General features: G+C 37.3%; 1 protein-coding gene across 10 annotated transcripts in view; it reads left to right on the forward strand.

Annotated features, from left to right (window-relative positions):
- ZMYND11 (zinc finger MYND-type containing 11) overlaps positions 1 to 12220 on the forward strand; it is a 155433-nt gene that overhangs the window by 98795 nt on the left and 44418 nt on the right. For all 10 annotated transcript variants that reach the window (XM_090266428.1, XM_090266430.1, XM_090266425.1 and 7 more), the window contains one exon: positions 9826 to 9985. In XM_090266428.1, the coding sequence (XP_090122554.1) occupies positions 9826 to 9985 (160 nt within the window). The remainder of the gene's footprint in view (positions 1 to 9825; positions 9986 to 12220) is intronic.

Consider the following 12220-nt stretch of genomic DNA (forward strand, 5'->3'; position numbering starts at 1 on the left):
CTGTCTCCGGACAACGGCGTGCTTGGTTTAGCAGGTTGGCATCCTTGTTGTGTTCTGGGGGGAACAGATTTGGCAAAAAGGGTTAAAAAGCATCATTCAATCCATAACTACTAGGTGACAAAAGGCAGGGATTAATTTTTCAATGTTCCACATTAGGAGAAAAAAAAAAGGGGGGGGGGCTTCTTTGGAGGAAGGTGTGCTAGGCACATCTCGCCTGTCCAAAACCCTTTTGCCCATTATATTTAGTTTGGGCTGAGGGAAATAGTTTATGTTTCCCCCTTCTCAGACCTCTGGGCCCTTTCTGTCCAAGCCATTAGGATAGAAAAGAGAATTCAGTTTTAAAGTGAAGCCCACAGACCACCCTATTCTTCATCAACCCAGCCATTTAGTTCAGCCAAACCGTTGAGTCTCAGGAGGCAGCGCTGCAGAGAGGATTAAGTGAGCCTTTTGCGTACAATCACTGAGGTAATGCGGTCATAGGCTTATGCCCTTTGAAAACAGAAAACACATGTTAATTTATGTAACATAGCCAACAAACAAGTCTCTAAATCTGTAAGACTGTCTTATTGGGAAGACATCCAGTTGCAAGGCACTTGACATTCTACTTGCCTGCAACTTGAATCTCTTTGGTGATATCACAGATATGGTTTAATTTTCAAGTGAAACCATTTTTTAAGTGAGAAGAAACTTTTAAGACGGTTAGCTGCCCTACTTTACAGTCTGCCACTGATCATTGTGATTTTCCTTGAATAATGATTTTTCTCCCTAAGATTACTCTCCTTGTCTTTAAAGGGGCTACATTAAGTCCATTTTTAATTTATCCTGTTCGTTTGCATAAACATAACAAGAGCAGCAATTGATCACTTATGATCTTTAGTTCTGTTTTGCTGGAACTTACCCAAGGAACATTTAGGGTGGCCCTCAGTCTGCTCTTCAGGGCACAGAAGCTGGGCCACATACCTGGCATTCATCCTTGCCTGTACACACCTGTCCTTTCCAAGTCTTTCTGGTTTTCCATTGTGCCTTAAGGTCCCTTCTAGCCATCTTTCAGGAAAACAACCTTCATTCTTTCCCTGGAGAGATTGCTGTGGACCGCACAACCAACCATGGCAGCAGGCCTTTTATTTCGCGGGCTTTTATTACCTTTGAAAGTCATTCCCAGTCATTCCCATGCCCATTTGCTTGAAATACTTTTTTCCATCCCTTTACTTTCAGTCTGTGTAGATCTTTTGTTCTAAGGTGGGTCTCTTGTAGACAGCATATATGTGGGTCATTCTTTCTAATCCATTCAGCTACCCTATGTCTTTTAATTGGAGCATTTAATGCATTTACATTTAAGGTTATTACCGATAAGTACTTATTCACTGTCATTTTTCCCCTTTGTACTTGTGTTCTTCTCTGTCTCTCTCTGTTTCTTTATCTTCTTAGAGCAGACCCTTTAGCATCTCTTGCATTGCTGGTTTGGTGGAGATGTATTCTTTTAGCCTTCTTTTGTCTTGGAAGCTCCTTATTTCACCCTCCATTTTGAATGAGAGTTTTGCTGGGTATAGTATTCTAGGTTGTAGACCTTTGTTTTTCATTGCTTGGAATATTTTTTGCCATTCCCTTCTGGCTTGTAGTGTTTCTGCTGAGAAATCTGATGATAGCCTTATTGGAGTACCCTTGTATGTTATTAGTTGTTTTTCTCTTGCTGCTTTTAGGATCCTCTCTTTGTCTTTGAATGTTGCCATTTTAATTATGATGTGTCTTGAGGTGGGCCTGTTGGGGTTCATCTTCATTGGGACCCTCTGTGCTTCCTGGACTTGCGTGACTCTTTCTCTCGTCATGTTAGGGAAGTTTTCTGTCATTAGTTTTTCAAAGAGGTTTTCTATCCCTTGCTCTTCTTCTTCTCCTTCTGGAATTCCTATGATACGGATATTATTACGTTTCATGTTGTCCTGCAGCTGTCTTAGAACCTCTTCAGTCTTGTTCAGTCTTTTTTCATTTTGTTGCATTGTCTGGGAGTTTTTGTGTAGGTTGTCCTCCAGCTCGCTGATCCGATCTTCTGCTTCCTCTAGCCTGCTTTTAATTCCTTCTACTGTGTTCTTCAATTCAGAGATCGTATTTTTCATTTCCTCCTGGCTCTTATTGATAGCTTCTATGTCCTTTTTCATGCTCACGTAATTTTCTGTGAGTTCCTTGTAGTTTTTCTGGAGTTCTTTGAAGTTTCCGCTGAGCTCATTCAGCTTCTCCATAATCCATGTTTTGAATTCCATATCTGATAGTTCGCTCCCCTCTATTTCATTTAGCACTCTTTCTGGGGATTCTACCTTTCCTTTTGATGGGAGGTTGTTTCTCTGTCTCCCCATTTTTTTGACTCCTATTGTTTGTTGGTGCTTCCTAGAATGATCTGCACTTCCTGGATCTGCCTCTGGTGGCGTCAGATCATGTACCAGTCTGGCCCTAGGCAGCCTGTTGGAGACTTCCAGGGATCTACTGCTGTTGTCTGTCTTCTTTGATTGTTAATCTGCTCAATCTGTGATTAGCTGTCAGGCTTAAGGACTGTGGGTGTGGCAGCTTAATTCCCGTCGGCAGGGCTTTTGCTTCCCCTCAGGCTGACGCCACTTGGAGGGGAATGGTCTACCCGCAGTACTGGGGATGAGTCAGCACTGGGACCCAGTCGGCTGCTCCTCCAGTTCTTCCCTCAAAGCCACCGTGCCAAACTCTCCCCAAGTGTCTCCAGTCCTCTCTGCCTTCCCTCTGCTTGAGCCCAGGGTAAGTGGTGGCCAAAATATTTTCGTATGTGATCCACTTAAGAGCTCTTTTTCTCCTGCTGTTTCTCTCCGGCTAGCAAGAAACCCTGTGGCTTTTCGCTTTTCACAGCTGATACTGTTTTACTTTCCACTCTGTTGCTGTAGGCTGGGAAGCCCAGCTGGGGGTTTAGACCCTGCCCTTCTCAGGGGGAATCCCCGGCTGCTGAGCTGTTTCTCAGTCCCTTCAGCTGCCACCCATGTGAGCCCAGCCAGCCCTTCCGCGTCTCCGCACTCCCTACCGGTCACGTTGTGATGTAGCGGCCTTTTCTGTCTCTCCGTGGTTATAAGACTTCTTTCCAGCTAGTGTTCGTTGGTTGTTCCAGATGGTTTCTCCAAAATTAAGTTGTAAACCCAGACTGGTCCTGGGAGGAGGTTAGTGTAGCTTCCATTTACTCCTCCGCCATCTTGGATCTCTCTCTCCTTTCCTCTTCTTACTTCCATTCTCTCCCCTCCCTTCCTCTCTCCCCTCCCTTCCTCTCTCTCCTCCTCTCCTCTCTCTCTCAAATCAATAAACATATCCTCGGGTAGGGATTTTAAAAAATAGATTTCCCAGCTTATCATTTGTATTTTAGTTCTTCTTTTGTTTTTTTGCCAAACAAATTGCTGATTTTGTGTTAAATTTTTAATCTTTTCTTTAAGTATATTTCTTTTCCCTTTGCTCCCCTCTGTCCAGTATTCCCCTTCCCTCCAACAATCCCACTCCCCTTATTTCTTGTCCATGGGTCATGCATATAAGTTCTTTGGCTTCACTCTTTCCTATATTATTCTTAATTTCCCCCTGTTTTATTTTGTACCAATCAATTATGCTTCTTAATCCCTACACCGTATTTCCATTTCTCCCCCTTCCACCTCCCAGCTGATAACTCTCCAAATGATCCCCCTACCTATGATTCTGTTTTTCTTCTGATTTGTTTGGTTGGATTTTGTTTTTCTTTTTTAGATTCAGTTGTTGATAGTTGTGAGTTTGTTGTCGTTTTAATGCTCATAGTTTTGACCTTTTTTTAAATTAAATAAGTCCCTTTTGCATTTCATATAATATTGACTTGGTGATGATGAACTCCTTTAGTGTTACCTTGTATGGGAAGCACTTTATCTGCCCTTCAATTCTAAATGATAGCTTTGCTGGATAGTGTAATCTTGCTTGTAGCTCTGTGCTTTTCATCACCATGAATACTTCTTGCCAGTCCCTTCTTACCTACAAAGTTTCTTTTGAGAAATCAGGTGGTAGTCTTATAGGCACCCCTTTGTAGGAAACTCTCTGCTTTTCTCTTGCTGCTTTTAAGATTCTCTCTTTATCTTTTACCTCTGGCATTTTCATTGTGATGTGTCTTGGTGTGGTCCTCTTTGGATCTAGCTTGTTTGGGACTCTCTATGTTTCCTGGGCTTGTCTGTCTATTTCCTTCACCAAATTTGGGGAGTTTTCCTTCATTATTTTCTCAAATAAGTTTTCAATTTCTTGCTCTTCCTCTTCTCCTTCTGGCACCCCTATGGTTTGGATGTTGGCACATTTAAAGTTGTCCCAGAGGTTTCTAAGCCTCTCCTCATTTTTTTTCAATTCTTGTTTCCTCATTCTGTAGTGGTTGACTGTTTTTTTCATCCTTATGTTCCAAATCATTGATTTGAAACCCGGTTTTCTTCCCTTCACCATTGGTTTTGTGTGGATTTTCTTTTGTTTAATTTAGCATAGCCTTCACTTTTTCCTTTCTGTGTTTGCCATACATAAGCATATCTGTCAAGCCTGTGAGCATCTTTAACATCAGTGTTTTGAACTGTGTATCTGTTAGGCTGGCTGTCTCCTCATCACTTAGTTCTATCCCTGGAACCTTGATCTGTTCCCTCTTTTGGGCCATACTTCTTGGTCTCCTCATCTTGACAGACTCCCATGATTGTTTGCTTCAGTGTCTTAGGTAGAACTGTTGCACCTGTTATGTTGTGAGGGGTGGAGCCTTAGGGATTCTTCAGTACAGGCAACCCATTTCACCACGTTATGGCACTGTGTGTAGGGGAGGTGTCTGAGAGGGAAGAATGCCACTTGCTCAGCACTCACCCCTTTTCTAGGCACTTCTCCCACTTCCCATATGGGACTGGCGCCCCTCTAGCTGTTGCCCTGGCCGTTGTTTCCAGAGTGGGTGGGTTTGCAGATGATCTAGGACCTTGGAGGTCCTCTAAAGAAATGGACTCTGCTGAATGAGGGACCGTTTCTTTCTCTGCCCCAACCCCCACTGGTTTGCACAGTCGAAAGCATTGAGGCTTTATTTTCCCTGGCAGTGGAGCTTGAGCTGCACGGTCTGAACTGTTGCTGGGAGCACTCCCCAGGTTTCCATCCCTACTTTTTAAAACATGTGACTGTGCTTTCCGCCAGCCTGCGGCTGCCACTGCTGCTACCACCTCCACATCCACCTCTGCAACAGCATGACTTCCTCTCCGCCCCACCTTCACCCCTCCTACCTGTCTGAATGAGTATTTCTTCTTTATTTCTTTGTTTGTTGGACTTCCATGCAGCTCAATTTTCTGGAACTTCCGGTTGTCTCTAGTTTTGAGGTAGTTGTATTCCTTCTTAGTTGTGGAGGGGCATGCAGCATGTCTGTCTAGGTCTCCATCTTGGCCAGAAATCTCTAATCTTTTTCTTATATCACTTTGGCTTCTGTTTTAAACTTGGAAAGGCTTTCTCACACCATGATTACTCTACTCTTCTGTCTTTTTCTTATAATAATTTTGTGATTTTGTTTTTAATATTTAAATCTGATCTCTCCAGTATTTATTTGTGGGTATAGACTAGGATAGGACTCCATTTTTTTTTTTTTTTAAGTTAGCAAGCCCAACATCCCAATGCCATAAGTTGATTAGTCAGTCTTTTACTTGCTAATTTAACATGCCATCTTTATTATAACCCAAATGTGTATTTGGGTCTCTTTCTGAACTTTATGTTTTGTTCCACTAGTCTGCTCTCCATGCAGTAGTTCCACAGTATTTTAATTATGTTGGTACTACAATGTTTTCAAATGTGATTTTACTCTTAAAGAGTTTTCCTGGGAAGTTCTTACTGAATTTCCTACAGAACTTTAAATTCAACTTCCCTAATTTGTGGTAGTGTTTACTTAAATTATCTTAAAGGCAATTTGGATTTTGTTGTATTTCATCCAAATATTAGGTATATCTTTCCATTTGTTCATCTTCTTTTGTGTCAGTAGAATTTCAGATTTTTCTTCACACAGGTCTTGTCCTATATTCTATTTTTTACTGCTATTTACTTTTGTACTATTTTTGTAAATGATTGGAGTCTTGTCTTATTTTAAGCGTCCTAACTAGTATTTTGGTTTGTATAGATTAAGGCCACTAATTTTAGTAAATTAATTTGTATCCAAACAAATATTGATTAAATTATTTGATTATGTAAAATAGCACATCAGCTGGTTTTCTTGATATGTGATCTGCAAATAATGATCATTTTAATTCCTTACCAACTTTTAGACCCCATTTCTTTATTTCAGCCATATTGGTTATCTTTGGCAGAGTGTCAAAGACATCTTTGTATATTTCTGATCAGGTTAAGGAAGTATTTATTCATTTCTATTTTATTAGGGGCTGGGTGTTGAATTTTATTAAATACATTCTCTTGATTTATGAATGGTATAAATTATATTTCTGGATTTCTTAATATTAAGTTTTCCTTAAATTCTGGAACTAAACACTTGGTTATATTATTTTGATATTTGGATTTATTTAGCATTTATTAATTTATTTTAATATTTAACATAAACTGTATATTTAACATATACTGTATATTTAAATATTTTATTTAGTATTTTTCACCAGTATTCTTATGGGCCACTCCTTTTCTATGCCTTTTTTGTGTGGTTTGTAACCATTATTATGCTAGATCCCTTGCCTTTCCTTTTTGACTCTGTATTATTGGAAGAGTATAAATCACATTGCAGTTGTCTGGTCATTAAAGGTTTGTTAGAATTACCTTGTGAATTTATTCCTACCTTTGCTTTTCTGGGGAAATTCTTTGTCAGCACCCTCTTTCTTTGGAAATTGTCCTTTTTAAGTATTCTGTTTTTTCTCTGGGCAAGTTTTGGTCACTTATATTTTCTTAGAAAATTGTAGTGTTTTTCATATATCTTTACACAGAAATGAACGTAGTAGTTGCTTATGGCTATTTTAATTCCCTTTTTACATATGACTATGTCTGTAGACGTTTCTAATTTTGTATGGTTTTTGCTTTTGTTTCTTCATTATTGGTTAGATCAGCTAACGATCTCTCAATTTTCCCTAAAAAGGAGCTCTTGGATTAACATTGTTGGTTCTATAATTTTTGCTTTTTTACTAGCACTATGTTAGCTTTTTAAAAATTGTTTTTGCAATTTTTAGACAACCTTTTTGATTCAATGGTTTATGAGAGTTTTCTAGTTTTGTTATTAATATCTTGTTTAATCCCATGGTAACGAGCAAATATCAATCACTTGAAATCTGTTAAGGTTGTCTTTGTGGCTGATGCTGTTATGCTCAGTTTTAATGACTGTTATTTGGACCTATTGAAGGTAGTTTTGGGTTTCAGAATAAATTCACCTAGATCTATTTTATTAATAAACTTAATTAAAGATCTTCTGTATCCATACTTAATTTTGTTCACTTGATATTTTTGTGGACTTAGAGAAGTGAATTAAAGTCTCATAATTCTGTATTCCTGTCAGTATTCTCTTTATTCTTAAGTTTTTGCTTTATAACAGCCTGTGCCCTGTTTGCCTTTTCAAAAAAATGATTTCTGTCCAATTGCAGTGTTACTCCCAGCTTCATTTGGATTGTATTTTTATGATATGCCTTTTGCCCATTCTTTTTCAATCTTTGTCACTATAAGTATCTCTTATAGACAATGCATTTTTAAAAATTGTGATTCAGTCTGTCTTTTTAATTGTTGAGTTTAACTAATTTGTGTTTACAATAGTCCCTCGCTATATCACGGTTCACTTATGTTGGCCTCACTGTATTGCGGGATTTTTAAAAATATTATATTTAATATGGATTTTTCAATATATCACGGGATTTTGTGGTACTGCATATGTATGTTGTTAAAGTTACATAGGTTTAAGAATGTGGAATAAATGTAAGATTCCCCCTTCGCAGGGGGGTCTGGAATGTAATACCTGCGATAAGGGAGGGAATACTGTATTAAAAAAGACAAATTTACTTGGTTTTGGTCCTTTCATCATATTTAATATGCTACCTGTTTTTATTGTTTTCTTGTTTTTATTCTACTGCATAATGTGCCTTTAGATAATGAGTTTCTTTAGATAATTTGGAAAGTATTTTTTAAGGGCTACCTTTAAAGTTTAAATAGTATACTTCTAAGATAATGTCTGCTGGCTCCCTACAGTGAACAGGAAAGATATTCGTACATTTTCACTTTTGTTTATCTCCCTTCCCCACTTCAGTTGATTATTTTTGTTAGTGTCAACCTTTATATATCAAAATATACATGATTTGTCACCTTAGACTGTTAGTCAGTGTAGGTGACAAAATCAGTATATGTGGACTAGTTTCACTTTCATCTTCTCCCACCCCCTTTTGTTATTACTGCAGGTCTGTTTTGTCAGGGCCAATGTTAGGTTCACGATAATCTCATTTTCTTTCTTCTTAGCCCTTCGGTTATTTGTACTGTCAGAGAAAGTAGACATTTTATTACCTTCCACAAACTGCAAACACAGAAGGCTCACCATCAGTTCTTTGGATAGGGTTTACTACTTTTCTTTGTTGAAATTTGTCTTCTGAGTTTAGAAGGTTCTTGAGTGATGAGTTCTTGCATTTTCAAAAGATTTGTTTTGCAGGCTGATACTTAAACGACAGGTAAATTGATACAAATCCTTGTCCTACTTAATTTCTGAGAGGACTGTAGGCATTGGCCTCCAGTTTTCCAGCATGGAATATTTCTCTGGAGAACCTAAGGCTGGCTTGATTTCTTGTGATATGTTTTTTTAAAACATTTTTTTTAAAGATTTTATTTATTTATTTTTAGAGAAGGGAGAGGGAGGGAAACATCGATGTGAGAGAGAAACATCAATCGGTTGCCTCTCATCTGCATCTTGACCTGGGACGGAACCAGCAACTTGGGCATGTGTTCTGACCAGGAATCAAACTGGTGGTGACCTTTCACTTTGCAGGATGACACCCAACCTACTGAGCCACACCAGTCAGGGCTCATGATATATTTTTGTTTCTGGGTAGCCAAATAGACTCTGGTAGAGGGTTTGATTGGAGGGGATTAGAAAATGGTACAGATTTACCAGTCTCTATAACATTTTATTTCCTTAAAAAAAAAAAAAAAGAAGAAGCAAATATTGACAAAAAGTTTATACAAATTTAGTGTAATTGGTGAATACAAGGGAATCTCCAATAGTATTCTCTGTGGTACGGGGTATGTTTGAAGTATATATTTTTATATTTTAAAAAAGTCATGTAAATTAAATCAGGGAGAGCTTGTATGCTTTAGTGATCCAGTCCAAAGTATAATTTATTGAAAATCAGTATTTGTTCTATTAATCATGTTCTTGTTTTCTTTGTATGGTAAGAACCACTCATGTGAGTCCTGTATTTTCTTTGGTGACATTTCCAAAGGTTTGAATAAAAGCACCTATATTCTAAAGTTCTATGGCTGGAAATTATAAAGTTCTAAACCTAGAATCCGCAGAGTGAGTGTTAGTGATAATTGCTCCAGAGACTAAAACTAAATGGGATGTGTGATTATACTCTGTTAAGTGATCTACGTGCATATTTGCTGGCTTGGTACTATTTTGAACAAATATTCCTCTAAATGTACAAAATAGGATTGAGGTTTAAAATACAATGGTAATTGAAAAAGTATTCATGACTCCTTCCTTCCTTCCCTTCCTTTCTTTCTTCCTTCCTGCAGGGCTCTCATAAGTACAAGTCATAATAAAAGAAAAATAAATCATATCTGTTTTCTTTCTTTTGTTTATTTTTATGTTTTAGTACTTAAAGGATTTTTAAGTTAGTTTGTTTTTTCTGTTTTCAGGTACATGTCTCGAGTCCACGGTATGCATCCAAAAGAGACCACCCGTCAGCTGAGCTTGGCTGTGAAAGATGGTCTTATTGTTGAAACTCTCACTGTGGGCTGCAAAGGTTCAAAAGCTGGTATTGAACAAGAAGGATATTGGTTGCCAGGAGATGAGATTGTAAGTATGTTTTATCTGGTAAATTTGGAGAAGCTGACATAATTTTTTGAACATTAAATGCAACCTTTAGAAACTAATTTTCAGAAGTTTAGTAATATTTCATTAAAAAAATTTTTTAACATTAAGGACCTACATTGGTGGGGTACTTTCTTTCGTGTTTCTTTAGTAAAAGAAAACTCACTTATACAAAAAGCCTGCTTTTGTGTAGATTACCTTGACTCTGAAAAATTCATATAAAACAAGCAAAAGTCCTTTTAAAGTACACAAAAATAATGATATTTCTAAGTGTTTTCTTTAATAAATACTAGTAAAAAAATGTTTCAGTGCAGGATAATGTTGATGTTCTCTTGACAGATTGGAAGGAACTGTCTTCTCAGGGACATACCTTACTCAGATTGGATAATGTCAGAGCCCAGAGCCAAGCTTCAAGAGGGTTTACAGGACACAAGGTTCCAAGTGTTAGACATCCCTGGCTAGTGTCTTCTTTCACTGGTGTGACTATAGTGGGTTTGTGGCACTTGGACAGAAATCATAAGAAACACAAAGTTAATTTTCTTTATATTTTTACCTAGTTCTTATTTCTTTGACTCCTCTTACGTTATTTTAATCTTCTGTTTCCTTTTAGTATATAATTTTCTACTCGGGAGTATGTAAGAGTACGGTGTTTTCTTATGTAAAGACTGATTTCATGTGTAAAATTTTCATCTTCCTACCTCGTTTGTTTTTGATTTCTAACACCTTGATTACAAAGTCTTACTCCCCCCGTGGCTGGTGTGGCTCAGTAGATTGAGTACCGGCCTGCAAACCAAAGGTTGCTGGTTTGGTTCCCAGTCAGGGCACATGCCTGGGATGCAGGCCAGGTTGCCAGGGGGTGTGCTAGAGGCAACCTCACACTGATGTTTCTCTCCCCCTGTTTCTCCCTCCCCTCTCCTCTCTCTAAGAATAAATAAATAAAATCTTTAAGAAAAAACAAATTAAAAAAAAAGTCTTACTTTCTGCAATGGAACATCATTTAGGATGATAAGCTTTATATTTAATAGAAGTTAGTTTTTTTTAGTTTCTGAAAGAATGGATTTAGTAATTAGGTATTTGAAGAGCGTTTCCTCATGAATTCTCTGAAATCTAAAATTATAAACACCAACACAAAATCTTAAAATTGATTCTTTGTGGAAACATTTCCCAAAACCTTGAGTAGTGTTTTTCTTTCTGGCATTACAGCTGACGAGTCAGCAACACACTCTCAATGGTCAGCTCTGTGCAGTGAACTCATAGCATGGCCCCTGTGGAAGGCTGGGCCACAGAAGCAGTTACAACAAGTTACAAACCTAGAGAACCTGTTCTGTTTTAATACATTTTTCGTCAGTTTAATCTATGCCTTCAAAGTTTCAAGAAAGAAAATTCACATTTTCTGCAAACAACACAGAAGAAAAAAAGTTCAATTTCATTGGTATCATTTTATTTGTACACTAGAAGTTGCCTTGTAAACTTAAATAAAAAATGTTTATATCGGAATAATTTTTCTGTTGACCTCCATACAGAAAAAACAGCTTTGTTACTAATAAAGAAACTCTGGTTGTCAAGACATAATAATATCTGTCTACATCGGACATTAAAAGGAGGGCCATTGATAATTGATAGCCTATTATGTACTCAGAATAATCTAGATAATATAAAATTTCTAATCCCAAAACACTTGAAAATTTACAAGTTTAGTATAGAAGGCTATCCTGATAATTTCTGAGATTTATATAGTAATTAACCAGTAGAAAGTACAGCTTAATCCACAGAATTTTGGTTTGTGGATCACATACATCTTTTCATAAAAGTGATTTTAGTTCTCTTGTTAGATTTGTGCTTTTCCACATGTTTTTCCTCTTTGAGTTGAAGTTTCCTTGTTCAGTTTAATTCACAAGCAGTTAATGAGTTATGTTCACCACTGCTTTTGACTATCTTGTCTATTTTTTATTTTTACATGTTCTTACTCCATATTTATAGCAGCATCCTTTTTTTTCTAGGTGAAATCTTATATAAATAAATTGTGTATAGATTTTGTTAATTCATATTGGTTCTTTTTCACATTTTTATACAAAGTATACATGTATGATATAAGTACAAGTGAGTATATTTCTATCATGCTTAGTTTATAAAATATGCAGATACTAAAAATTCAGAGGCATTGTGTAGCAATAGTCACTGGATGTATAATAGTCACTGGATCTGTATTTAAGGTGTATC

The sequence above is a fragment of the Furipterus horrens genome, unplaced genomic scaffold, assembly GCF_987537825.1.
Source record: "Furipterus horrens unplaced genomic scaffold, mFurHor1.1.pri manual_scaffold_2, whole genome shotgun sequence".
NCBI lineage: Eukaryota > Metazoa > Chordata > Mammalia > Chiroptera > Furipteridae > Furipterus > Furipterus horrens.